This window comes from Ascaphus truei, chromosome 19 (assembly GCF_040206685.1).
Source record: "Ascaphus truei isolate aAscTru1 chromosome 19, aAscTru1.hap1, whole genome shotgun sequence".
NCBI lineage: Eukaryota > Metazoa > Chordata > Amphibia > Anura > Ascaphidae > Ascaphus > Ascaphus truei.
In genome coordinates, this window is record NC_134501.1 from 20,442,308 (window position 1) to 20,468,889 (window position 26,582).

The window sequence follows — 26,582 nt, forward strand, 5'->3', positions numbered from 1 at the left end:
AACTGACAAAACCACTCCACACTGTTCTACCTACGACCCGGCAATGTGGATGAAAAGCCTCTTGCTGAACAATTGTGCGGCAAGAGATGCCTCAATATACAAAAGAAAGAAAAATAAAGTGGGCAGAAAAGGAAGTTAAGACTAAAATTAAAGACTAGCATCAAATAAGTCCATTTGTATTAATTTTTTTTTACCCGTTAAGCTTTCTTCACTGGAGGTGTACGTCCCTTTCCCAAGGAGGAGGTTCACCATCGTGGGGGAGTAAGCAATTTTTAAAGGGGTTTCCCCCTTCCGGTTACTTTGATGGGGATTCCCTCCGTAGCGTAAAAGCAATTTTACTACCTGAAAGATAAAAAATAAAACAAACTCGCTTGAAAACAAAGTATAAAGAAAATTAATGGTCATCTATTGGACATAAAATCTCTAGTTGAAGGCCGCAGGAAACTGGGACCCAGCACAAGTTTCCTTTATAAATGAAATTATAGTGTACAGAGCAGGGGTGGGCATCTCCAGTCCTCAAGGGTCACCAACAGTTTAGATTTTCAGGATATCCCCGCTTCAGCACAGATGGCTCAATTAGTGGCTCAGTCTGAATGAGACAACCTGTGCAGGGATATCCTGAAAATGTGACCTGTTGGTGGCTTTTCAGGCCACCCTTGGTACAGAGCTTTCCAAACCTCACTTTTAAAAAGTACTTGAAGCAGGGCTGTGAAGTTTCAAATGCCATATATACAATTGATTGAATCGATGCCAAAGCTCCTGTTGAGTGCCTAAAAGGCATCTATAATAGTGTGTTTCCAGGGCTTTTAGGACATACCTTGTAGTGCCCATTGTTCGATGCATCGTGCAGTGGGGCGTCATCGTCCAAACCCTTGGTGTTCACTTCAGCACCGGCAGCGAGGAGCTGTTTTGCAACATCATAGTAACCCCTGTTACATGCCTCATGCAACGCTGTCCAGCCTGCAAAAACCAAAACAAACACTGTGCTTCCAAAACATTTCCCTGCGAAAATCCGTTACACCCCAAACATTCCCTGAGACAATCCGTTACACCCCAAACATTCCCTGAGACAATCTGTTACACACCAAACATTCCCTGCCACAATCCGTTACACCCAAACATTCCCTGAGACAATCCGTTACACCCCAAACATTCCCTGCGACAAGCCGTTACACCCCAAACATTCCCTGCCACAAGCCGTTACACCCCAAACATTCCCTGCCACAATCCGTTACACCCCAAACGTTCCCTGAGATAATGCGCTACACCCCAAACGTTCCCTGCGACAATCCGTTACATCCCAAATGTTCCCTGCGACAATCCGTTACACCCCAAACATTCCCTGCGACAATCCGTTACACCCCAAACATTGCCTGCGACAATCCATTACACCCCAAACATTGCCTGCGACAATCCGTTACACCCCAAATATTCTGAGACAATCCGTTAAACACCAAACATTCCCTGCCACAATCCGTTACACCCCAAACATTCCCTGAGACAATCCGTTACACCCCAAACATTCCCTGAGACAATCCGTTACACCCTAAACATTCCCTGTCACAATCCGTTACACCCCAAACATTTCCTGCCACAATCCGTTACACCCCAAACATTCCCTGAGACAATCCGTTACAACCTAAGCAAAACAGTTGGGAACAGGTTGTCTCTTCACTGGTAATCGCATTGTTAAGGAATAAAATCTCACAAAGTTTACGTTTATTTTTTTTCAATCTGGCAGCTTAACCCTTACAATCCTGCAAGGTTGGTGGCATACAAATCTGGTGATCACATGGCTCTGATCTGCTCCATCAGTAATGGAAGAGGTGGTCCTCTTCCATTGTGCTAAGTCTAATGATGCAACGCCAGAAAGATGCCGCAAAAAAAAAGGGGGGGGGGGGGAGACTGTCACGTCACTTGTTGTTAACCGTTTCCTCCCCTATAGAGACAATTTCACGAGATGAATCATCTCAGGGAAGGCAACCATAGCAGTCATCTTCCTCCTATCAAGGGTTACACTGGACATTCTATAGAATAACTTGGGCACAGTTTGTAGGGCCTTTAAAGACACTGGCGTTATTGAAAGCAAAGGTCATTCCTGGCCTTGTTACAGGTCTCAACCACTGTATATCTACCTGCAAAGTCTTTCACATTTACGTCTGCTCCCTCATTTATCAGCTCTTTAATACGCCGTGCTTCTCCTCGGATGGCAGCCCGATGAAGGCGAGTCTCCCCCCGCTCGTTTCGCTTGTTCACTTTGTCTTTGGTTTTGGAGGCAGAGTTAGGAGTCCCCTTCTGACCAGCTGCAGACTGAGATGGATGCTTTGGTGTTGTGTCAACTAGAATGCAGAAAAACAGGTTGAGCTAAAGCAGGGCTCTTCAATTCAAGGCACGTGGGTCACTTCCAGTCCACTGAGGTCCACGGATGGGCCTTTGGACTGTATTCCTCTGACAATGTCACTTTTAATGTAAGGTAATGTAACTACGTTTGGTAAACACGTTCTACATCAGGGGTGGGCAAATCCAGTCTTCAAGAGCCACTAACAGGCCAGGTATTTAGGATATCCCTGCTTCAGCACAGGTGGCCCAATTAGTGGCTCAATCATGACAGCTACCTGTGCTGAAGCAGGGATATCTTGAAAACCTGATCCGTTGGTGGCCCCCGCTGTTCTACATGCTTGAAAAACGTGGCTCCTCTACTTGTAAACATCCTGATCTGGCCCCTTGGAAAACCAACTGAAAAGCACAAAGCTAAGACCTCGTTCAGGGTGCCAGAGGCAGGAGTTGGAGGGAGGGCGTTCGGCAGTCTGCTGGGCGATGTGTGCACATCCTCCCCAGCAGACTTTTTCCGGAGTTGAGGAGACGGGGAGGGGGCGGGGCTACAGACCTGAGGTTAGGGATCCAAGTTGCAGTCTTGAAATCATTCTCAAGAATGATTTCATTGGCTGCCGAGGTCCCAGTGACGCTGCTGCAGCTTCAAAAAACGAAATTTTTGTTTATTGAAGCTGTAGCCAGCGTCAACTCCCTACTTCGGAGACAGGGCAGCTGCTACCCTGACAACCACAGTTCACTTTAAATACATTGTATCCCACGTCCGCACGCACGTCAGCACGCCGTCCCTCCGAAGCCTGCACCCTGAACGAGGCCTAAAACACCGACAACGCATGCATGCATGCTAGTACAACCCCTAGAGGGAGCTCCAGCATCATTAGCTCAGTGTAACCTCAGATCATTTTCTATGAACATTGAGATTCAAGGAGAGATTATAATCAACTCCACGGAAACCAAAAATGTTGTGTTAAACTCTAGAAATCCAAGTACTGAAGCAAACCCAGCAATCTACTATTCAAATCAGAAAAGCCATAGAAAGCACAGGCCTAAAGTAAATACGCTAAATTCCATACAAGGAAGCAGCAGTCGTGATTAACCCTTAAAAACCAACAGATTTCCCTGGACGTGATGTAGAAAGTAGAAAACATAACGGGTAGGAGCAGATTTAAAACACAAATCTCATGATTCTAGGCAGTAAACCAATAACTGACCACTGGATAAGCTGAGTGATAGCAGCAGACACGTCTCATGGGATAAAGACACAATTCTCTGTTCTATGCAGCTGCCCTGGCAAAGCCCCACTGGCCCAGCTCCGCTGTGTGCTCTAGCCAACAGCACAAGCACTCAAAGAATGTCAAAAATACTTGCACTATCAGATTAGCTCTCAGTGACTGCATGTACATGGCCTTGCAGATCAGTTCAAATCAGGTTATGGGTGAATGGGTTGTGCAGAAATCTGGTAATTAATAATACAGTAGCGCAGGGGTGCGCAACTCCAGCGTTCAAGACACCCCCCCCCCCTCCCCCAACAGGTTGGGTTTTCAGGCTATCCCCGCTTCAGCACAGGTGGCTCAATCAGAGGCGCAGTCGGAGAGCGTGCTTCAGCACAGGTGGCTCAGAGGCTCAGTTGAGCCACCTGTGCTTAAGCAGGGACGGATTGAGCCACCTGTGCTGCAGCATGGATGGCCTAAAAACCAGACCTGTTGGCAGCCTTTGAGGACTGGGGTTGAGAACCGCTGCATTAGTTGCTTGGATTCAAAACAGCTGAATGTATTAGCATTATGCAGTATGTTTATACTCCGCACTGAAACAAGGTTTATTTCTGCCCTGGATCTTCTAAGAAACCGTATGAATATTTAAAAGACCATTTAAAAAAAACAAAAAACTGAAGACGGATTATCCCGGTTACAATCGGCAATTGGGTTACTGAATACTCTTGGCAATTTGTGATTTCAATGCGCAGTATATCTGTAATGAAAGTCGAGAAGTAGAGAGTCTAAAAACAGCTTCAGGAAAGAAGTCGGTCTTTAATTAGGACGGTATATAAAAGACACGCGCAGCAGAATGGCTGGAGGGAGAACTGCAGAATAGAGAGAGGTCTTACCTGGACTGTTAGCAGACTCTTCGGCTGTCATCTGCATAAGTAATGCGACCTGCTGCCGTTCCGACAGTGGGTATCCGGCCCGGATTCCAGAAAGACCAATACCAAAAAGCAAACCGGACTTCCGATTGGCAGGTTCTTTCTTAATTTTTTTCCGCTCCGGACCCTGCTTTTCTGTGAGAGAGGAGAGAGAGGAGAGAGTAGAGAGCGAGCGAGCGCGAGGAAGGATAGAGCGAGCGCGAGGAGAGAGGATAGAGCGAGAAGAGAGCGGAGAGAGAAGAGTGAGTGGAGAGAGAAGAGAGGAAAAGGAGAGAGAGAGAGGAGAGGGAAAGGAGAGAGAGAAAAGAGAGGGAAAGGAGAGAGAGAGAGAGAGAGAGAGAAGAGAGGGAAAGGAGAGAGAGAAAAGAGAGGGAAAGGAGAGAGAGAGAAGAGAGGGAAAGGAGAGAGAGAGAGAGAGAGAGAGAGAGAGAGAGAGAGAGAGAGAGAGAGAGAGAGAGAGAGAGAGAGAGAGAGAGAGAGAGAGAGAAAGGAGAGAGAGAGAGGAGAGAGAGAGAGAGGAGAGAGAGAGAGAGAGAGAGAGAGAGAGAGAGAGAAAGGAGAGAGAGAGAGGAGAGAGAGAGAGGAGAGAGTGTTTTAGAATGTTAAACAATTAAAAACCACATGTCAGCACAAAACTGGTTTGTATATATTACGGCCACACTGATCGGTTAACTACTGTTTCTTTCTGTACCATATAACTGCTTTAATTACATTTATTTTCAAAGCTAAGATTGGCTCCTGAACAAAAAGATACAGGTCTGTGTTCATCCCCTCTGTATTTATTCCCAAGACACTCACAGCAGATACTTGGATAATGCTTAGAGAGCAGCCACTTAAGGCCTGTGCAAGTCTCCCTGGTATGACAGTTGGCCATCTAATTACTAGTAACACAAACCGGAGATTAGTAGGTTGTACGGAGGTAGTTCTATTTCCAAACGGCAAAAAAAAAAAAAAAGTATGTTGAGCAAAATCTCAGACTCATTGCTACACAAAGCGGGGAAATCTGAATGTATATGGGTTAGTATTTTGTAATCTCGCCTAATTAAAGCCGCATTTTCAGTTTAAGAGTGGATAAAGTGTGTCCCTCTCCTGAATATGAAAGCGCATTTTATATACAGTTAGTCCTCGCATGTTCCTGCTCAGACAGTGTATTATGTAAAGCAGCTCCGATAGAAAGCCCTTATAAGCTGTATTTTTGGAAGCCAAAGGAATAAGAGGGGGTTACAAAGTGTAACCCAGTCAGGAGCGAAACGCTAATTACTGGGAAGCTCAAACTACATATTTGGGACCTTTGCTTCCCAGAGAGAAGATTAAGATATGTGCATTTGAGTAGATTAGCTACATTCTTAAAATAAGGGAATAGTAACCATGTGAAGCAGAAAAAATAAACATTGTGCTTTTGTTTTAAAGGCCCATGAATAAGACTATCAGCTGCACAGTTTCCATATACCAAATTGTTGCTTCAATTGCAGATGATAAAATTGTGGGGGGAAAACAAAGCCTTTAAAAAAAGATTGTCAATGTGCTTTTAGCCTGCTTGAGAGGACACACCCTTTTATGCCCTTTTCGACCCAGGAAGGCCCTTGATGAAGGCCTACCCAAAGATCTTCCAAGTATCGCGGTTGCAGCCTCTCCTCCACGTTGCTCTTACAAATTTTCTGATTTCTTCCTTCGATCTGACTTTAGGGCGTAGTCTTGATTTTGTAATTACCCATGTACTTGCCCAGTCAAGTACCATCCCTGTAAAACCATGGTCATTTTCTTCTTGTGAAATGTCCGTCCCACTGCCCTTTTCATTTCTTCACCCTTGTGATGTTTACAGACATGTTTGATTTCAAACCCCTTCATTCTTTTACCTGTCTTTTTGGGCAATACACAGAATAGATTTCCATACTTCGAGTGGTCTGCTTCTGAAGCATGTAGGGTCCGAGTTTCACATCCATACGTGAGCACGGGCAGAATACACTGGTCGAAAGCTTTCCTCTTCAGGCACAATGGAAGGTTCCTTGAAAGATGTTCCTTGTTTCTTCATAAATGCGCTCGATCCCATCTTCATTCTGCTTTTTTCATTCAAAAAGTTTCCCATCAAATGTTCCTAGCCGGCCAAGGTAGAGGATGGTCGACTTTGTCCTATTCCATTCGTTTTATCTTTGTAGAGTTGACTTTTATTGATCACTTTGGTCTTGCCGAGTTTCATACGGAGGCCCACTTTCTTACTTGCTTTGGCAAGTTCTCCGATTTCTCGCTGGAGGTCTTCAGGACTTGTTGCAAAATAATGTCATCTGCAAATAGTAGGCGACAAGTATAAATCACTGATTTTGATTCATTTTTCTTCCTAATCCAATGTCTTGAACAATTCAAGTGCGGCTATGATAAAGCTTTGGCGACCGTCTCCCTGGCGCACTCCCTCGCTGATCCGGATCTTCCTTGTATTTTCATGTAATCCACGGTTCATGTGGAATTCTCGTACATGTTCTTTAGGCCCCGTCAGGGTAGAAGCAAGCGCGCTTGCGCTCGAGCGCCGTGACGTCAGGCGCACATGCTGATCGGGCGATTCCTGGCCAGCTACTTGCGCGGGTAGGGTGTGTGCACATGACGTCACGTTAGCGGCTCACCCTCATTGGCTGAACCGCGCACGTGACCGGGGCAAGCATCGCCTCTGCACGCATAGCATGGACCCAACAATTTACTTTGTTTTGATCGCGCGCAGAATATCTATGTACGCTTTTTCAACACTATCAATGCATTTAGAACTTCAGAGGGACACACACACACAAACACGATGTGGGCTGCAGGCTGCACTTCCTGTGTTGCATCAGCACTTGTGATGGTTACGTAAAAGGATGTGTAGCTTCTGCCCAAAACAGTCTGCATTAGAGCTTGTCCCACATTACAGAACTAGGAGAATAAGTGCCAGATTGAATGTGAGTGCCAGAGATTCCCCTGCACTGCACAGATGCCATTTCTAGCAACAGGGGAGAGGAGTCTCCTGCCTTTGCAAGTCATGAAAATATTATGTATAAAAAGCACTATAACAAAGTGTGGTTAAGTATAGGATGCTGAACCAACTCCTTCAATGCTGTTTACGGCAAGATCTGTACCTCTTCCTGAACAGCTTTGCCAAAGATGTACCGAGCGGAAATGACCCCACAAAAGAAATTAAACAAATACACGATTGAGGCCGTGTTGCGTTTGATGAGATAACAGGGATATTGGTAACAGAAAACCCCCTGAGAGACAGGAGTTCTGCTTAAATTGCTGTACACACTAAGCAATAGTCACAATGCTCAAGAAAGCCAAAAGCAGCATCTGCACCATTGCCTATTATGGGAAAATGGAAGAGATGCTGCTCGTTTATATATTTAAGGCACACACACATTCCCTTTAATATGGGTTTTTAGGAGGAGGGATAAATTCGGCATGTGCCAAGAACAAAATGATGAATTTATTGAGGTTTATTTTTTTCCCCCCATTGATGAATCAGTTTCTTACAGACATTTGGATGTTAAAAATTGTAAAGTTTTATATATATATATTTTTTTTAAAACCAGGTATGGGAATCACAAGATGGCAGAACTATAAAGCAAAGGTAAGGGTAAATACAGCAAGTCTTTAGCTTGGTAAATGCTTGTAGGAATTCCCCCACGGTTAATATGTGCTGAAGCCAAACCTCGCCTGAACAGAAACTGGCTGCATAACACAGGCAATTAGATTCATGTGTTGGAGTTTGCATGGGTTAGATTCCTGCTTCCCTTTCAGTATGCAGGGAAGCGTGCGTGGGAACACTTTCTCTCCGCATCATGCTAGCAGCCCGGGCGCTCACATGGCTGTGCATGCTACGTGCTGTCCTATTTCACAACAAGCTGCGCTGGATAAGCAAGTGTTCAGGAGGCTTTCATATCAGTGAGAGCCGCATAGGAGAAAACCCTACAGCAGCGGTGGCCAACTCCAGTCATCAAGTGCCACCAACAGGTCAGGTTTTTCAGGCTATCCCGCTTCAGCACAGGTGGCACGGATTGAGTCACCTGTGCTGAAGCGGGATAGCCTGAAAACCTGACCTGTTAGTGGCCTTTGAGGATTGGAGTTGGCCACCGCATGTTAGCACAGCATGAGACCGCAGAGCGAGCAGCAAGTTTGGGATTACTAGCAGACAAATGAAACATTTCTTACAAACCACCAAACCCCATGTTCCCAACAGCAAACATGATGATTGGGGTGGGCGGCAATGAAAAACACCACAAAAAGATTATACAGCTAGAAGTTATCGACCTCTTACAAGCCAAAGTTTGGACACAGCCGTCTATCACTCCAGTTCCAGATTGCATGGTAACACAGACTGTTACATTCTGCAGGGCAGAGCAGATCAGGCTGGGAAATACATTACAATACCAAATGTGCATTAACAGCTAAAAAAAAAGCCGCAGCTTAGAAAACGATGACATGCCTAGATTTGTACTTCCCGCTTCCTAATTGTGCACAATTCAACAATATACATTTGATTATATTCGCCATTTTAAACAATAGTTGTGAAAGCCAGAAACCAATGTTGCTGCTCCAGATAATGCATACATTGAGGACCAAGTCCCAGCGTGGGTGCAGGAGCAACGGAAACCAGAGAGAATCCTAAATGTCCCTCAGAACATAAAGTAGTTTGTGCTACTTTGGTGTTTTAGTTAACCGCTTTACTGCCAGAGCTCCCTGTAACACATTGCAGAGCAGCGGTTGTTTAACACTCACTGTATACTCCAGGGCCACCAGCAGGCCAGGTTTTCAGGATATCCTTCCTTCAGCACAGGTGGCTCAATCACTGGCTCAGTCTTCAACTGCATCATCTGTGCTGAAGCAAGGATATTCTGAAAACCTGACCTGCTGGTGGCTCTTGCAGACTGGAGTTGCCCACCCCTGGTATACTCCCATATGTGCTGGAATAGACTTGTAACATTTGTCTTGTTGAACAGATCAAAATCAGGCAAAGTTCAAATTTACCCACAGGACAAATCATGACTGCAACTCCCAGCACGCATTAAAGCACTTGGTTAACCTACGATATAACATTGCTACTATGTTACAGGTTTCCCTGCAGCTAAAATCCCTGCCACAGTAGGGTGCCTCAGAAGCTAAATTAGTGCAGTTATGAACAAATAAGGACTTGCTTGTTCGCCTTCATGGACTACTTGTGCCACAAAGACTCAAGGAAACACACAGAGACTGTATTAATGTGGAATACAGCTCCCTCCCTATTCCAGATCTGTAGGTAGCGATGCACAGGGCCCAGAAACACACCCCGTTCATGTGAGCCCCTCCACATCAAGCTGTACAGTATAATGGTATGAAGGTCCCTCCCTCCCTCAGCTGGACTGCTAGGAAACCTTCCTACAAACACTCGCAAACTACTCTGATGACATTTCCTTTGTGACAGACTGCAATCAATACTAAGGCCACGATTCTAGTTGCAGCGACTGAGCATGCGTGAAACATGCACTGAGTGAGGCTGGAGGCGATGCGGAGGCATGGCGTCACGCGAGCGGTTCTTCCTCATTGGCTGAACCGTGCACGTGACCCGGCTGTCGCACGGCAAAGACAAATGTGTGTGTGCTTAGTCACGCTCGCTCTATGGCCTGCCTCAGAGGTACAGCCTTTTCGCGGTACTTCCACACCTTGCCCTTAGTCTGCCACTTTTAGCGCATGACCTCTTGTTCTGGCTCTTCTTGCTCTGAAATACACTTCTTGCTAACCTTTATATATCTGAAATTTTCATCATATCCCCTCTCTGCTCCAAGCTGTATTTATTGAAGTCCTTTAGTCTTTCCTGATAAGTTTTACGATGTAGGACAGAAGTTCACAACTCCAGTCCTCAAGAACCCCTATCAGGTCAGGGTTTCAGCACAGGTGGTTCAGTCAAAATGACCGATTGAGCCACCTGTGCTGAAGCAGGGATATCATTAAAGCCTGACCAGTTTTGGGAACAACTGGTGCAGACCACGTACCATTTTAGTAGTCCTTTGTACACCATTTGATGTATTTCTGGAGATATGGGCTAGTGCAGGGGTACACAAACTTTTGGGCCTGAAACCCCCCCCCCCCCCCTTCCTGCTCTCCCCCACTGCTCGCACCCCCCCCATACCTTATATCAAGAATCAAATGGCATTGCGGAGTGATGTGATGTCACATGACCTTGCTGCGGCATTTGACGCTGCGTTGTCATGGCAATGGGTCATGACGTCACGTGACCCCGCGTCACCCGAACCCGGCTGAATCAAGGCGAATTACAGAAGCCTCGTGCAGTCTCCTAGCATTTAATTGAAATGCACTGGGGAAGAGCGCAGGGCTTCTAACCGCAGCACCCACCGCCCCCACCCCAAAAAAATCACACGCCCCAGCCCCTCAATTTGTGCACCCCTGATCTACAGAACCGCACGCGGTATACTAGGTGAGGTCTTACCAATGATGTATAAAGTGGCATCCCTACGTCTACCTATACAACCTGGCATTCGGCTGGCTTTCTCCACTGCCTGCCTACTTTTACATTACTTGAAATAAGGACTCCCAGGTCCCTTTCCGCTATAGTAGGTGCCAGTGCCATTAATCCTGTATTCTGCCGCTGGAATTGTGTGGCCCACGTGCATTATTTTGCACGTTGGTCATCAAATTATACAGTTACCCCACTTGACCATTCCATTAATCTACCTGAACCATTAATCATTGTGTATATTCTTATTCTGTGGGTTCCCTCCCCTTCCGCTGTGAAGACAAAGAAAAAAAATAAATGATTAAAGGTCGTCTGCTATTCCTGTCTCCATCTACGTGGACACACGTCTTCAGGTTTCATCTGACTGTTCTTCCTTTCATTTTTATCCTTTCACTCACATATCAAAAATGTATCGCCCTCTTGCCTACTAACAGGCTATTTTCTCTGCTACTTGGGCGTTTGCACAGTTGATTACCTGCTTAGCTTCCTGCAGAATCTAGCTTCCTTCTTGTGCAAATTGCTAGATTTCCTAAAAGCTGTCTCCCCCCCCCCCTTTACAATATTTGCCAACTCCTTTCAGCCATGTTCGCTTTCTTCCTTGAGCTTTTGCTAACCTACCTAACAGGTCTGCTGCTTTTAGCATTGCATCCATCAGTTTTATTCCCCACTGCTCCTGCATGCAAACACCTCCATCGTGCCAAACAATGACTAATATATCTTCCCACCTCTGAAAAAAGTCAGCACTCCTAAAATTGAGAATCTTAGTGTTTGTGCGGAACGAGTCTGCTTGTATTTATACTAAATCACACTGATGATCACTGGAACCCAAGTTCTCACCCACAATTACATCTGATACTCTGCCCACATTTGTAAGTATTAATTCTACCATTGCTTCCTTGCACAGGTGCTCCCTCACCAATTGGTTCAGACGGCCCTCGCAAGGAATCCAGCTTCTGGCTGAACCTGCAACAAACCCACCCTGGTCCACATAAGGCAGATTAGTGTCTCCCATAATTATCCTCTCCTTTAATTTCAAAGTTTATGTCCTCAATTAAAACCAGAGACAGAACATGAAACAGAGAGCTCAGTGCACATCCAGTGAAACTTATTCACGGTACAGTGCCTAAATATATATGTATAGATATCTATTAAATAAAATGGTCTTTTGGTTTAACATTTTGGCAAAGTGTTGTAAGCCCCTGAGCCACTACACGGCAGACCACATCTCAAGGGTCCCTAACACTAATATAAATTCTTAATAACCTGTGCATTACCAGGAAGAATGATTTATAATACATCTGTCAAAATTAGTTGCATAGTTCTAAGTCTGAAGCTTTTATTAACCTGTACATTACCAGGAAAAGCACTCTGTATTAGATTTGTCACAATTATACTGCAAGCAAGCTGCACATGTTATTAAGAATTTATATAAGTGTTAGGGACCCTTGAGATGTGGTCTGTCGTGTAGTGGCTCAGGGGCTTACAACACTTTGGCCAAAAATTTAAACCAAAAGACCATTTTATTTAATAGATATCTATACATATATATTTAGGCACTGTACCGTGTATAAGTTTCACAGGATGTGCACTGAGCTCTGTCTGTGTTTCATGTTCTGTCTCTGGTTTTAAATATATATTGCCATGCTCAGTAGCACTCCTTTGTGACACTTATATGCTTATATATATGTTGTGGTTATTTTGGGGGTTCAATATGAGCTTGTGGGTGTCCTGTATGTTTTACAATTCTTGTTCAGCTGGTCTTAGCCGATTGGAGGGTGGCTACCTCCTACCTAATTGAAGCTCACCCCCTCCCACATTTAAATGGTTAAAAGTTCACTCCATAGCATCTCCCACTCTCAGGGGAACTTGCTTGCTTGCAGTATTATTGTGACAAATCTAATACAGAGTGCTTTTCCTGGTAATGTACAGGTTAATAAAAGCTTCAGACTTAGAACTATGCAACTAATTTTGACAGATTTATTATAAATCATTCTTCCTGGTAATGAATAGGTTATTAAGAATTTATATTAGTGTTAGGGACCCTTGAGATGTGGTCTGCCGTGTAGTGGCTCAGGGGCTTACAACACTTTGGCCAAAATGTTTAACTAAAAGACCATTTTATTTAATAGATATCTATACATATATATTTAGGCACTGTACCGTGTATAAGTTTCACTGGATGTGCACTGAGCTCTGTCTGTGTTTTATGTTCTGTCTCTGGTTTTAAATATATATTGCCATGCTCAGTAGCACTCCTCTGTGACACATATGCTTATATATATATGTTGTGGTTATTTTGGGGGTTCAATATGAGCTTGTGGGTGTCCTGTATGTCCTCAATTAAAACCCTGGTCTGGAGGTTTGTAGAGCACGCCAGTATGACCACATTAGTTCCTAGGGTTACCCAAAGTATCTCTTTCCTAAAGCACCTCATATTATAGTCACCTTATAATATATAGTCACCTTATATTTTTCCTCACACAAAAGGACAAATCCTACTCCCGTTCTTCCTACCCTGTCCTTTCGAAACATAGTATAACCTGATTTTCGCTATGTCCCAGTCCTGATTTTCATTGTACCATGTCTCGGTAATAGCCACAGTATGCAAATAATTCATCATCATTGTTGCAATTAGTTCGGGATTTTATTTCCCAAACTAGCATTTGTACACATTCCCCCGACGACATTACCGCTTGCACCTAATCACTCCGGTCTCTCTCATACTCCTCCTCCTGTCCGTGTCATTGATCTTTTAGATTTAAGGTCCATTCTGTTCCCCTAGATAGGTCTTCTCCTGCCGGGGGGCGCAAACTTTTTCGTCTGCGCCCCCTCTGCCACCAGTGTTTGACGCTGTGACGTCATTGTATGCTGCGTTGCCATGGCGACGTGTCACCAGAAGCCGCCAGAGACCAGGTAAGTAACTTACAGTGGCATCACGCACTCCACCGGCATTTCATTTAAATGTTTTGGAGAAGAGCGTGGGGCATCCAAGTGCCGCTCCCCCGTCCACCCCCCCCCAAAAATGCTGCACCCGTTTGCACACCTGTCCTACTGTAATGTTCTGCCCAATCGCTAGCCTCTTCCATGGGTGGGGGCAGTTGGATTAATCCCAATTAAATACTTGCTAAAGAAGCGACTGAACTGCTGACTTCGGATCCTAGTTCCCCTCCATGATGGATGCATGCCACGCCTCTTACATAGGCCCACACCCAGCCAGGTAAAACAAGTATGTCCAATAAAGCTAAAGCCCTCCTCATCACGTACACTAAAAACAGAGGATAATTACAGTACAGGTAGTCCTCGATATCCAACGTTTACAACGAATGGCAAATCCAACGCTTTACAATGCAACCCTATGGGCCGTTTTTCAACGCCGCAATGCGTTATCCGACGCCGGAATGCGTTATCCAACGCTCACCGCCACTGATTAACATGGGACTCACTTTACAAAGGTTTCACTATCCAACGCTGCTCCCAGAACGGATTCCAGTGGATAACCGAGGACTGTCTGTACTATATTTTTTTAAAAAAACATAAAAGTCTGACATTAAACGGAAAGATGATTTGCACGTAAAAGTACATTCAGTTTTCCGAGAACCATAGGATTCACAATGTTCTTATCTACAAGATGTTATTGGCATTATTCAAGAGTTCGTTTTTCATTTGTTTGTAAAAGAAAAAAAAAAGAAACCTAACCGACAGATATTCCTAACTAGATGTATTTTCTTTCGATTATTAAATGCAGGAATGATGGAAAAAAAACTGAATATTCTGGAAGATAGATTTTAAAAAGCACAATCGATGCACAATAAATGGGGCTTCCTCATGCGGAGACCCGAGGCCGTCCTAGCGATGCAGAGATCATTTCTGACCAGCAGGAAGTTGAGGCTTCAGTGCTCTGACCAGAGCCTCAAATCGCCCCCTGCATTATTTGTACACATCTAATTTTATTACCATTGTAATGTTAAATGCAGGCCAGTGCAAACACAGAAGTACATTTAGGTACATTTATAGGAGAGAAAGGTAAATAAAAATACCACTTATGGGTAGATTGGCAAGTCTCCGACAGCTCTGCAGCACCGTCTTTCCCCATTATCTCTTAGCCTACAGTGCTTCCACTGCAGCCAAGGATTCTGGGAAATGACATGCAAATGAGCACAGTGTCAATATTTGCTTCTTATCCATTTTAACATGGACCCCTAGAAGCTTATGCCTGCCGTATTGCACAGCCTGGAGAATGCATCTTTAAATGATGAAGAGCTTTTAACAGTAGTGGCTTATACTACAGGAATATGGATTTGAATGATGTAACCCTGCAGAGCGATTCCAAGATGTGCAAACTCTTATATTTTACCAAGCATACCGTGTGTGAAACATGCCAATATCATCCACAGGAGCAGGCAAGCGACCCGTCTCCACCTCGAAATATCAGCACACAGCAAGAGGGACCCCACTTTAAACACTGTCAGACGCGCACCATTAACTGAAAGGTTTTTTTTTCCTATCGTGCTGATTAAAGCAACTGGTTAAAAGCTTACAGCTGAATGGGAAAAACAATCAATAGGGCTGCCAGAAGACACCGCACCCCCCCCCCCCCCCCCCACCACCACACACACACTGCCGGCTTCTGTCCTGCACAAATCCATTAGGCTTATTCAATTAAAATGCTCTCCTAAAGATAGAAACTGTTGTAATCGACTTGATAGAGTATGGCAGTTAGCAAACTGTCTGTGGAGCTGGCTTTATAACTCCCGTATGGCAGGTTCTTTTGAAGCACATCCCATTATTCAAGAGTTATGGAATCGCCCTTGCAAATTCCTGTTCAGACTTACACGCCCTAGGAAACCAGCATTATTAACAGGGCAGTCCCACATAGCAGGCAAAAGTAAAGTGGTTCTTGTCCTCTCATTATCTCTTTCAACTCATTATGCTGCAATCATTAGCCAAACAAAAGGGGGGGGGACGTCTGCATCAACAATCTGCCTGTTTATACAACAGCTTACAGTCTTATCACAAGAGATTCAGAAAAAACACTTCGAAACAAAAAAATCTGTAACATTTAAATATGTCAAATTGTCTGATTTGTTTAAAAATTGTGTCAATTGCCCACATGATATCTAGTGAACATGGCAGTGCGATTAGTTCCTTTAGTCCTAGGAGGGATGGACTCTTCCCCCTTACATTGCGAGTCCACTCACCTCTGAAACAGTTAACATTGAGCTGCTGCCATGATGGCTGTGTGGGAACAGAGCATCCCCACCTTTCTATACCAAGGATTAAAAGGAAAGATTCGCCATTTTAAAGGGGCAGTTCAACCTAACAGCTCACAAAAGTGTTTAGTGAATAACTTGGTGTAATTAGCTTAAAGATTCAATTGCCAATGTAAAGTTCTTTGTTTGCCAGTAAAACAGCTGTGTGATGTTCTGTCTTTGAAAAGAGATCAGCTACATTTACCCTATTTAACTTGCTACTGTCCTTCATTCTCTCGTCCTAGGATGAACTGGACCTTCAAAAACCCAGGACAAGCAGGACAAAACCATCTGCAACCGTTTGTACATTCAGACGAATACATCAGTGATTCCTGGCTCTATGTACATTGCATTATTAAACTACCAGACCTACTAGATTTAATTAAACTTCTAAATTAATATGAACTGTGTCATAACAGGATGCAGTGTAAATGACATTCTAAAACAAGGGTGGCCAACTCCAGTCCTTAAAGGCCACCAACAGGGCGGGTTTTCCAGCTATCCCTGCTTCAGCACAGGTGTCTGTCATTGACAGCCAACTGTGCTGAAGCAGGGATATTCTTAAAACCTGTCCTGTTGGTGGCCCTTGAGGATTGGAGTTGGTTCTACAACTTGGATCTCCTTCCTACCTCCTCCTGGTAAGAGAGACAGCCACTGAAAACTGCGAGCTGCAGGGCACAGAGAGCTGGAAGCACCCATCTGCACCGCTGTATATACACTTCAGGGGGCTGGATTAACAGGCACTTTTGTTTTATGGCTTATTACCTTCTTCCTGGATTGTTGGCCAAATCATTTTTCAGAGCATCCCGGGAAAGTGCTGTGCCATGTATATGTGAAGGCTTGTTCTCTTTGCCCCTATAAAGCTAACGTGTAGGCACTCCATGTTACACTTAACACCTCGTACACAGAGCCGGTGTTTTCTTTACCTGTATCTGAATCTTTCTGATCTCCATTTGTTCCAACTGTAAAAGGCAATTTTCTTTTTGTGGTTTTCTCTTTCACCTCTTTCCCTCCATCATTTCGATCCAATTTTGGAGTCTTATTTAGGGAAACTTTATCTTTATCCTAAAAAATAAAATAAAAAATAGAATAAAAAAAAAAAAAACGCAGCGGGAAAGGTTACAGAACAAACAAGAGGTATTTACTCGAGAAAGCAAATTATTCCACAGAACGCAAGAGCTCACAACTTACTCTGCAAACACTTTTCTCAATTCCATGCAGTGGAAACTCCCACAGTGTGTTCTGGTCGCCCCCCCCCCCCCCCCTGTGTGTTTGTCCAGAGTAGCCTCTCAAGACTACACGTGTATATTCATACTTCAGTGCAGTAGAAAACAAACTGCAAATCGGGTCTGAGGTTTTACAACCGATCGTTAAGTGGGCAGACAAGGTGGGCCAATTAGTTCCTATTTGACTGAATGTTTCTAATGCCTGGTTTCACAGCACAACATTACAATTACTAGTAACACAAGTGAGAACCGGAGCCAGAAACAAGAAGCTGGAAAGGGATGGAGAAAAATATACAATTTGCATGAAGGAATTTAAAGTTCCCATACATGTCACCCAGGTTCCCTGATTGTCAAACACGGAAATCACAACAATGTCACACTGACAACATCTTAAGCGCAACACTTGTATTTTTTTTAGCCTTGTATATTAGAAACCCCCTCTCTGCCAGAGGGGTGTCAGGAGCGATGGGGGTTATACAAGGCAGTGGGAGTTGCCCACAAGGACAGGCCTAGTAAGTAATTCTTTAAAAGAGTTTCTTAATTTTCTCATTTTGGAAGCTCAATCTGACAAGATTTTAGGAAAAACCATCGAATTAGACATGAAAGCACTGGGACTACATGTGAATGGTTGTTAAACAAATTTTGTATAATGGACAGGAGAGAAGAGTGACAATCCCTGCAGGTATTTCCATGCGCGCACACAACCTAGCAGACTAGTTTGGACAGTAAGATTGATGCATGTCTGAGGAACATGTGGATGGGTATATCATGTATAGATAAAAAAAAAAAAAAAATATTATGTACTGAGGCTTTTAAGCAATTCACTAGCCCGATGTATACCACATGCCAAAAAACAGGCCTGGCAGACACCTGTGGTGCAGGTTAAATATAGCTTACCATGTTACAGTTTGGCTCTGCATTGGGAAACCGAATACAGTCTGTTGGTGCAATCATAGGCGGGGGGGTGAGGGGGGAAAGGAAAAATGTTAGTCGCCTGCACATCTACCATGGAAGACCACGTGTACCCCACAGGATCCGGCACAGGAAAGACCCAGGTTGCCACAGAACCTCTTCTGAAGCAAAGCTGTTCATCCCGTTTCTGCCTTGCATAATACTATGCTAAGCATTATGGAGGTGCAACTTTGGGAAGCAGAGCAATGAGTTACCCTAGTTTAGATTTAGGTGCAGCTCTCGTATACAGCTTAACATGGTCTGAAACTGTGTAGAAGGTGCACTCCACACCCGAACAAGGGAAGATAAGCACATTAGCCAGGTGCCCATCATTAATGGAGACATCAGAAGAACACAATGATGGAAACAATAAACATTCAAGCAGGTGTACACAATGTGGTCACCATTCATTGGCTCGCAAGTTGTCACTGGGATCATTCACAAACAGAACCAGAGCAAATAAAAATATTCTGTTGTCGTCAAAAGCAGATTGTTATGGAACTAAGGTAACTTGTGAACGAAATTTGGAACGATTTTGCAGGACGCTTTAACCATCACATCACAATGCTAAACTATGTTGTGTAGCTCTGGGGAAAGTAGCTGTACAATACAAGAACAAAGCCATTATAAATTATCCACATAACCCATTTCAATCTCTCTGCTCTAGCCCAGAATAAAAGGCTCTGTTGCAGGTTATTCTAGAAGCGAATGCATTACACTGAAAGGATTGAACCAGGGAAAGGATTACAGGATTGGAGTGAAGGAGATTTAAGGTTAGGAATTAACTGTCCGCAACACGGTTTTCGGTTTAACAGTTTCACCGTCAGAAAAGTTATTAGGAAGACATTGCAAGGCCAGTCCCTCTGTTATTGAAAGTGTTAACAGTGTTCCAAGCTTTAAACTCAAAGGTTTCGCCAAATGATCCGACCCTAGTCACACATGTCACCAAGCCTCTGCAGTATACAGTACATTGCAACATTTCTCGCTCCGCCCAGATCTAAGTCTATTCCATAAAAGTCCAAGAATTTATTTTGCAACAGTGAGGCCAGCTGAAGCAGACAGAAGGCAAAACAAATGCAGAGTTTGGTCTGTGCAGTTGTAAATAAAACCTTTCCCCGATGTGTTCATGGCGCTGGGTGTGGGGCATTGCATAACATGCTCAGCATTAGGTGTGTTTCTGATGATGCTTGGTGACATCTGTGCAGCATATTGTAATCACATGAAGAGTGTCTCCTGCTTCTCACCTCACTCCTACACAGATAAGTCTTTGCACCTGGCAATCGTTCAGAACCTGTCCACACAGACATATTGACGAATGTCTAGCTAAGTGGTCCAATAAACTGACTGACAGCGGCCGCCGTCTGATTGCAGGTACTTCTTAGAAGTAGGAGATGGAGGGATAGGATTTAGGTCACTATGCTAGAGAATGGCAGGTGCCTTGCAGCAAACCAAACTCTGATCATTTAGAAAGTCTCTTCTCATTCACACGGCGAGGGGAGAACACTATGCTCAGTCAGACTATCAGAGGTTTAAGCAGAAGTGCTCCTGGACATTGGTTTTGCTGTACTGGCCTCGGTGCTGTTCAGCTAGTGTGGACAGAGACAGCTGTGCAGGATCCTCGTGACACGCTCGGTAGCTAGCAGATGCAGCACAGATAACACGGAAAAGATTTCCCGGACAAATCATACAGCTTCTCATGCAGCAGGTCAACCCATAACTCTGCAGACCTATAAAGCGCTGAATGAATGTTTAGCAGACGCTGCCCTACAAAAATAAATAAATAAATAACTGACACCAGAAATCATTTTGCAATATTACCAGGTTTTACTTTCACTTCATTTTTTTATTGTGTTCTGAAGCAGTCAGTAAATCTTTGGGACAGAGGCATTTACAAAGTACTACCTTCCAAACGACACTGTCCAATATATACATCAAATAGCAAAAAGTATATATATACAGTATATAACAAATAAAACAACAACTAATTGACCCCATAAAGTGGTCAACATTTTGCTCAACAGGGGGATCAAAAGAGATTTTTTTAAGGAAAGTGCAAATGGAGGTCAGGTTTAAGAGACTGCAGGTTGAAATGTTCAATTTTACACAGGGCCATACATACATATTTTACTTGAGCAGTCGAACAAAAAGTATCTGACATATGTATTCAATTCAATTCGCTGCAAATGAACAGATATTCTGGCTGCAGTTTGAGGGTAAAGTTTTCCCACAAAGAAAAGCAAGAAAAACCCAGAACAGATTATTCCCAAACAAGCTTAAAGCTCAGTCATGAGACAATGATGTCATTATATACAGTCCCCAATCTACATTGGTTACAGAGCTTCAGAGCTCACACTAAAGCCAAAGTACCCATCAACAATATTATATTTCCTATAATGCAGGAAATCCAAAACCCTCCATTACGCTCAGCAATTATTCTATACATTATGAAGTGGTTTTCCATATGCTAGAGAACACAATGGAACAGACTTATTCTCCAGCAGTGAAGGCTACTTACACTATATTGAACAGGGCCCAAAACCTACATAATATTTAATGTTACTAAAATGGAGTATATTGGGATGAACCAACTGTGTGGAATCGGCATTACAGGAATCCAACAGTGGGTGCAAAGTCCCTCTTACTCTGTCCAACAAATCTCCTTTTAAAAGAGGATTTTACAACAGAGTGTATAAACTATTGTGAAATGCCAAGATTTTTGGCGTCTTATCTTCTTCACTGGAAATAAATATACGGAATAGCGCTGACTCTGTAGAACAATGAGAGTTTAAATCAGGGTCTGGTTCAATTCCCTTGTGACCATGGGCAAGTCACTAGCTCGCTGTGCCACAGGTACCAACACAGACTGTAAGCTTATCTGGGCATGGACTGTGTCTGTAAAGTTCCTATATACTGTCATTGTGACGCGCTGAGTACCATTGGGAGAAGAGTTATATGAAATAAAAGAAAAGTTATTAACTACTACGGCTCAGCACAACTTTCTTAATAGCAACCAGTGTCGATGCTACATTACCCCTTCCAACCCTGAACTAAAGCATTCTGCACATGGTGTGTGTGCTATTGTGTTATTTTGCACATCGAAGTTAAGCTTCAGGGCCTACTTTTTATGAAACACAAAAAAAATATCTTAACATAAGTGACTTCATTTAAAGGTGCAATCCCTTAACAGGGGGTTTAGTTGCAATAATGAAGAGAAACATCCAGTCGCAGCAAGACAATGGTCTTTTCTAATAATAGCAAACGGGAATTGTATGGTCTGCAGAAGGCAGACCCAGAACAGGCGCTGCCCAAGTACAAAATGCGCAACCATAAAGGAGGAAGTTAAACATTAACGACACCCTCCACCCAGATTGTCCTGCAACTAATTTGGCACGAAAAACAAGTTATTCTAATAAAAGAAAGCTAGCTTTAAAAGGAATGATGCTTTAATACAAAAGCAGAAAACACAAGTACTAGTTTTGATATTCTGTCCGACCAGGTTTGTTTTTAATAGAAAACAATGAAACAAAGCAACAACAAAAACTACATTTGTGCCAAGCCGTTCATTTGGTTAGAACAGGATAAGCGGTAGGGTAAATAACAGCAGTGTTCATACAGATTCAATATCAATACAGATCAAGGCCGACAGGTCACAACATGACAACTGCATCACAAGGCATACACAGCAACAAACGTGCCACAAAGGGAGGGCTGGGAGACAGGCGGCCGGGATTACGGCTTTAATGACTCCGACATTGGAATTACTGTTGTGTTCTTTTCCTACCCGAGTAACAAAAACAATGTATTGTGACATTTGTTGAAAGGCTTTTGAGCCCAATCTCAAAAAAGCACAAATTATGAATGGCTAAAATGGTAGAAGAGGTGTTGTATGGCTGGTTGCTGCCATTGCAGCATATTGCTATGTACCGCTATAACCATTAGGGAAGAGCAGTGAAACAAGCGTCCCACAAGGTGTCACCATGCAGCCCACGCCCGCTCAGCATTTGCAGACAGACCGGCACCATCATCTGCGGGTCTGGCCACGTTAGCTTGCGGGCCTGAGAGGAGTCCCCCCTCCCCCCCACTCCGCTTCTCCCCACCCCTCCAGTCGGCAGCACTAGCCAGGGATAACACGGTGCCCAGCTCAGCCTCATCTAAGGAGTGAGCGCCACGGAGAGAAGGACCACAGCACACCGCTGATGGACGGGTGAGTGTCCTGGCTGGCCATTGGACAAAATGAAGAACCTCAGCAGGAGGCTAGGGCCTGTGATAAATCTCTAAAGTGCAGGCAGCAGTCTGCCCACCCCACACCCGACCCCCACACCTAATCCCTACTGTCTCCCCAGCACGGGGGAGGCGGAAAGGGAGAGCGACAAAGGGGGAATAGAGGGGCCACAAGTGGAAGAGGGAGAGATACCCGTGTCATTTACATATTTTGAATAAGGAATGCTCAAGAAGGAAAAAGAAAGTGTACGTCTAGGTTATATAGTAACTACTTCATTTTTTCCTATTGCAGCCCAAGTCTCAGTTGGACTTAAGAATTGATCCCCAAGTAAGTATGAGTTTTAGAGGTTCTGCAGAGAGTTTCTGAAACCATATTGAATCGGGTTTGTGCTACATTGGGCCGCAAATACAAAGCCCAAGGGTTTGTATATCACTGGAATAGGGGTTTCGTGATTGGCATTCCTGTACAAAGATGAGAAATCTGGATGCTTGTGCTTGGTCCTAGAAGTGCTTAAATAATTTCACGCTGACCGTCTGCGGCCTGGAGTCTCCGCCCTTCAAATTTGTTTCCAACCAAAGACATCCGACAGCTTAAAAATTCAGCATGGTCACATCTACATTGAACAAATACAAAGCAGTGACTAGAACAGGATTTCTGGTAGCTACTAACATGCAACTTCAGGTCTTGCCTTAATCGGTATCACATCTCTATTATCTCTTCGAGACAATGGGGACAGTGTCATTAGCACTTCGTTGTAATTGGCTTCTCTCAACGCCTGTATGCAGGTGAAGATCTGATGTCTTTCAAAGAGCCGTCCATGCAGTTTTTTTTAATGTTATTTACATTTTTAATACGTTTGATGCAGGGGGTCCCTGGAGCTGAAATTAATGGGGGTCAGCTCCAGAAACCCCCTGCTTCAATCCTGAAAAAAAAAACAAAAACAAAAAAAAAACTGGATGGATTGCCACTTTAAAGCTTATTGTAATGAAAATGGTGGGGAATATGAAGTATTTTGGTCAACCTGGTGCATCGGGGGTTAATGTAATTACCATTTATCTTAATACAATATATTGTATTTATAACAGGTCAAGACTCTTCCTGGGTCTGCGCTGGTCTACACAGAGGGCTTGCTTAATTGGGGGTTCTATCACTAAAAGATATATAAGCAGGTGATCGTCCCCAGCTTATATCTATCGCTCTCTCTCTCTATATAAAGGCTGGGGAAGATCACCAGATCCTGGACTGCCAGCCTCAAAGGACAGTAACATTCCTGATGAGATACCCCCTGTGTATCCCAGAGAGGGGTGACAAACAGGTCACCACTTAGTTGGAGGACTTCATTAAAATGAAGAAATGATGGGCCTTACAGCAGTTTATAAGAGTAGACTAAGAAGTGAATGTGTCACCGTTGTGAGTATACAAATCAAATCATACTCCACACTGCATGGGTAAGGGGTGCATAAGACAAAACGTTTTCTCCTGCGAGAATAGACGCTAGGCTGTCAAATTTAGGTGTAAGCGTGCGTGGAGAAAGCACGGACGCAACAGTGAGGATGGTATCTCAGTATTGGGGAAATTAAGTTACGAGTGCGTTTATATATGGATTCAAGAAAATAAACGCCTTTTTAGAACAGGTTTTTTTTCTAAGTTGTAAAACCCATCACCCTACCGGCTGATACACGACAGGGGTGGGGCATGTATGTTTTCAATGGGAGAAGAATGGTATATAGGTCTTGCCCTAGTGTTATGAAATCAGAATTCAGAAGAGCTGTGTTTTGGGATCAAACACGTGAATTTTCATATTTCTACACCAGTGACCCCTGGGGGAAAACCTATGACATATGGTAACATACTGTATAGCGATTTCGGTTTTATCCTGTTATGTCAAGAAACAGTTTTGCATTTATTATAACTAGGTTCTTGTAATCTTTTTTTCTGTAATCAAAGCACTGTATTTTTATATATATTAAAACATTTAATACGTAATACTTTGGGGCTCTGAATGAACTGTTGCACGCTTTTAGAGTGTCATTTACATTTTCGGGCACATTTTGCGTCAACAGATTGTGTGTTAAGTCCCTCGCACCACTCCCCCGCCCCAACCAAAAAACCCTCACTCCGGCGGGGTGCAGCGGCATGGTGAGATGTGTCTCCTGTCATTCTCCTGCTTCCCTCCCTGCAACTTCCGCATCTCCCCTGTAACTCCCGTAAACATGGCTGCGTGGCGTCAACTAAAACACAGCGTTTCCATGACAACGGGAAACTACGCGACATCAAGAGTTACAGGGGAGACATGGAAGTTGCAGGGGGAGAAGCAGAAGAATGCCAGGAGACGCTGCACAACCCCGCCGCCGATCAGACTCGTGAGCGGGTAAAATGCACTCGCCCCAGACAAGTGGGCGAGTGCATTTGTCGAGCCTTGGTCATTACATTTTTTACATACTTCTTGGGTGGTGGCAACAAATAGATCTGATTGCAATTAAGGGGTTAATATTAACTCATTGACAGTACCTTGCGGAGGAGAAAGGCGAGTTGGCTGGAGTAGCCATGTGTATTAACCCTGGTTGCATATCTAAGTCACGTGCCCACTTGTGTGCTGTTCGGGAGATGATATATGGGGACGGATTGAGGAGAGATTGGTAATTTTCGGGACCATGGCGAAGGTAAAAAGTGGCCCAGTTTGAGAGCTGTGCATCAGCCCTTGTCGATATGCAGGTCACATGCTCACAGGTGTGCCGTACGTGACTTATAAATAACTACTTTTGAGGTAGACCTGGCATGCAGTGGTAACACTCCTTACTAGACTTATAGAGCAGAGAAAATTACATTACTTCTTTGAACATTTATATAGCACCATTTTGCAGATAGATGGAATGCAATATACAAGTCAATGCAGAAAATGTTTTCATTTTTTTAAATCTACACTAGCTATCTTTTCCAAAGTAGGCTCAATATTGAATTAAGAATCAGTTTGGACTACAAATTAAATGCTAAAATAATGATCTAGCTCAGGGCTGAACAACAAGTCCTCCACAACGGGTCAGTTTTCCGGATCTCCCAGCTTCAGCACGTGGCTCAACCAGTCCCTGCTTCAGCACAGGGTTCCCAATCAGATGCTCAGTCTTCACCAGTTTATTGTACTGAAGCTGTGATATCCTGAAAACCTGACCTGTTGGGGGATGGGGGGGGGGGGAGGGGAGCCTTTGGGGAGTGGAGTACCTTTGACCTAGCTCACCAACAGATCATCAAAATGATATCTGGATCACAGCATGGTACAGACAATAACTCAATAAGGAGAGGCTCAATTCGTGTTTAAGTCACAATGTATGTGTGAGACCTTGGGGCTGATTGTAGCGGTTTGTCAGCTCCTGATACAAATCACACTGGTGCTTAGGACAGCAGCAGCAGAGGACACCTTTGCAGGGTGATGCTTCATACGGTTCTCTCAATATATAGATCTGACACTGAAGGACAACATATGGGAACACCAGGCGGCTGCACATAGCCACAAGGCTTGCAGGATCCCATTTATACACCGTGCCAGCTTGTGCACACGCGTGATTAACCATCCCCCATGTTCTCTGGCACGAAACACCAGATTCTGAGCTTGTTGGGGTAAGGATGATACCTGTACTGTTATATGGGCAACAAAGTCTCAGCTCAAAAACAAAACACTAACATTTGCCAATGTGCAAAAATTACCAAATGCCAAATAAACCAAAATGTGTCATTGTCACGATAGGGCCCAAGTTAGCAAAGCACCTGAGGCAGGATTTGATTCCAATGTTAGATGATTGGGGTTCCAAGATTAACAGAAGACCAAACTCACGCTGCAGAAAGCCACTGTCACTGAGGGGCTGCAACAATTCCTATCCCGACAACTCCAACATTCCAAACAAATCGTTCATTACAATAGCAGCCCACAAGACATGTTGCTACAACAGCGCAAGTAAAACCACATTAAATAATATTGTGCTTGGTATTCCAGACTCGG

General features: G+C 44.0%; 1 protein-coding gene across 4 annotated transcripts in view; it reads right to left on the reverse strand.

Moving 5' to 3' along the window:
- The window catches only part of ANKRD11 (ankyrin repeat domain containing 11), a 155,036-nt gene that overhangs the window by 14,864 nt on the left and 113,590 nt on the right, over positions 1-26,582 (reverse strand). For 3 of the 4 annotated variants that reach the window (XM_075576806.1, XM_075576804.1, XM_075576805.1), the window contains 5 exons: positions 17,116-17,254; positions 4,436-4,606; positions 2,136-2,339; positions 818-960; positions 195-342 (listed from right to left, as the gene is read on the reverse strand). In XM_075576806.1, the coding sequence (XP_075432921.1) occupies positions 195-342; positions 818-960; positions 2,136-2,339; positions 4,436-4,606; positions 17,116-17,254 (805 nt within the window). The remainder of the gene's footprint in view (positions 1-194; positions 343-817; positions 961-2,135; positions 2,340-4,435; positions 4,607-17,115; positions 17,255-26,582) is intronic. The other variant, XM_075576807.1, reaches the window with a different exon arrangement.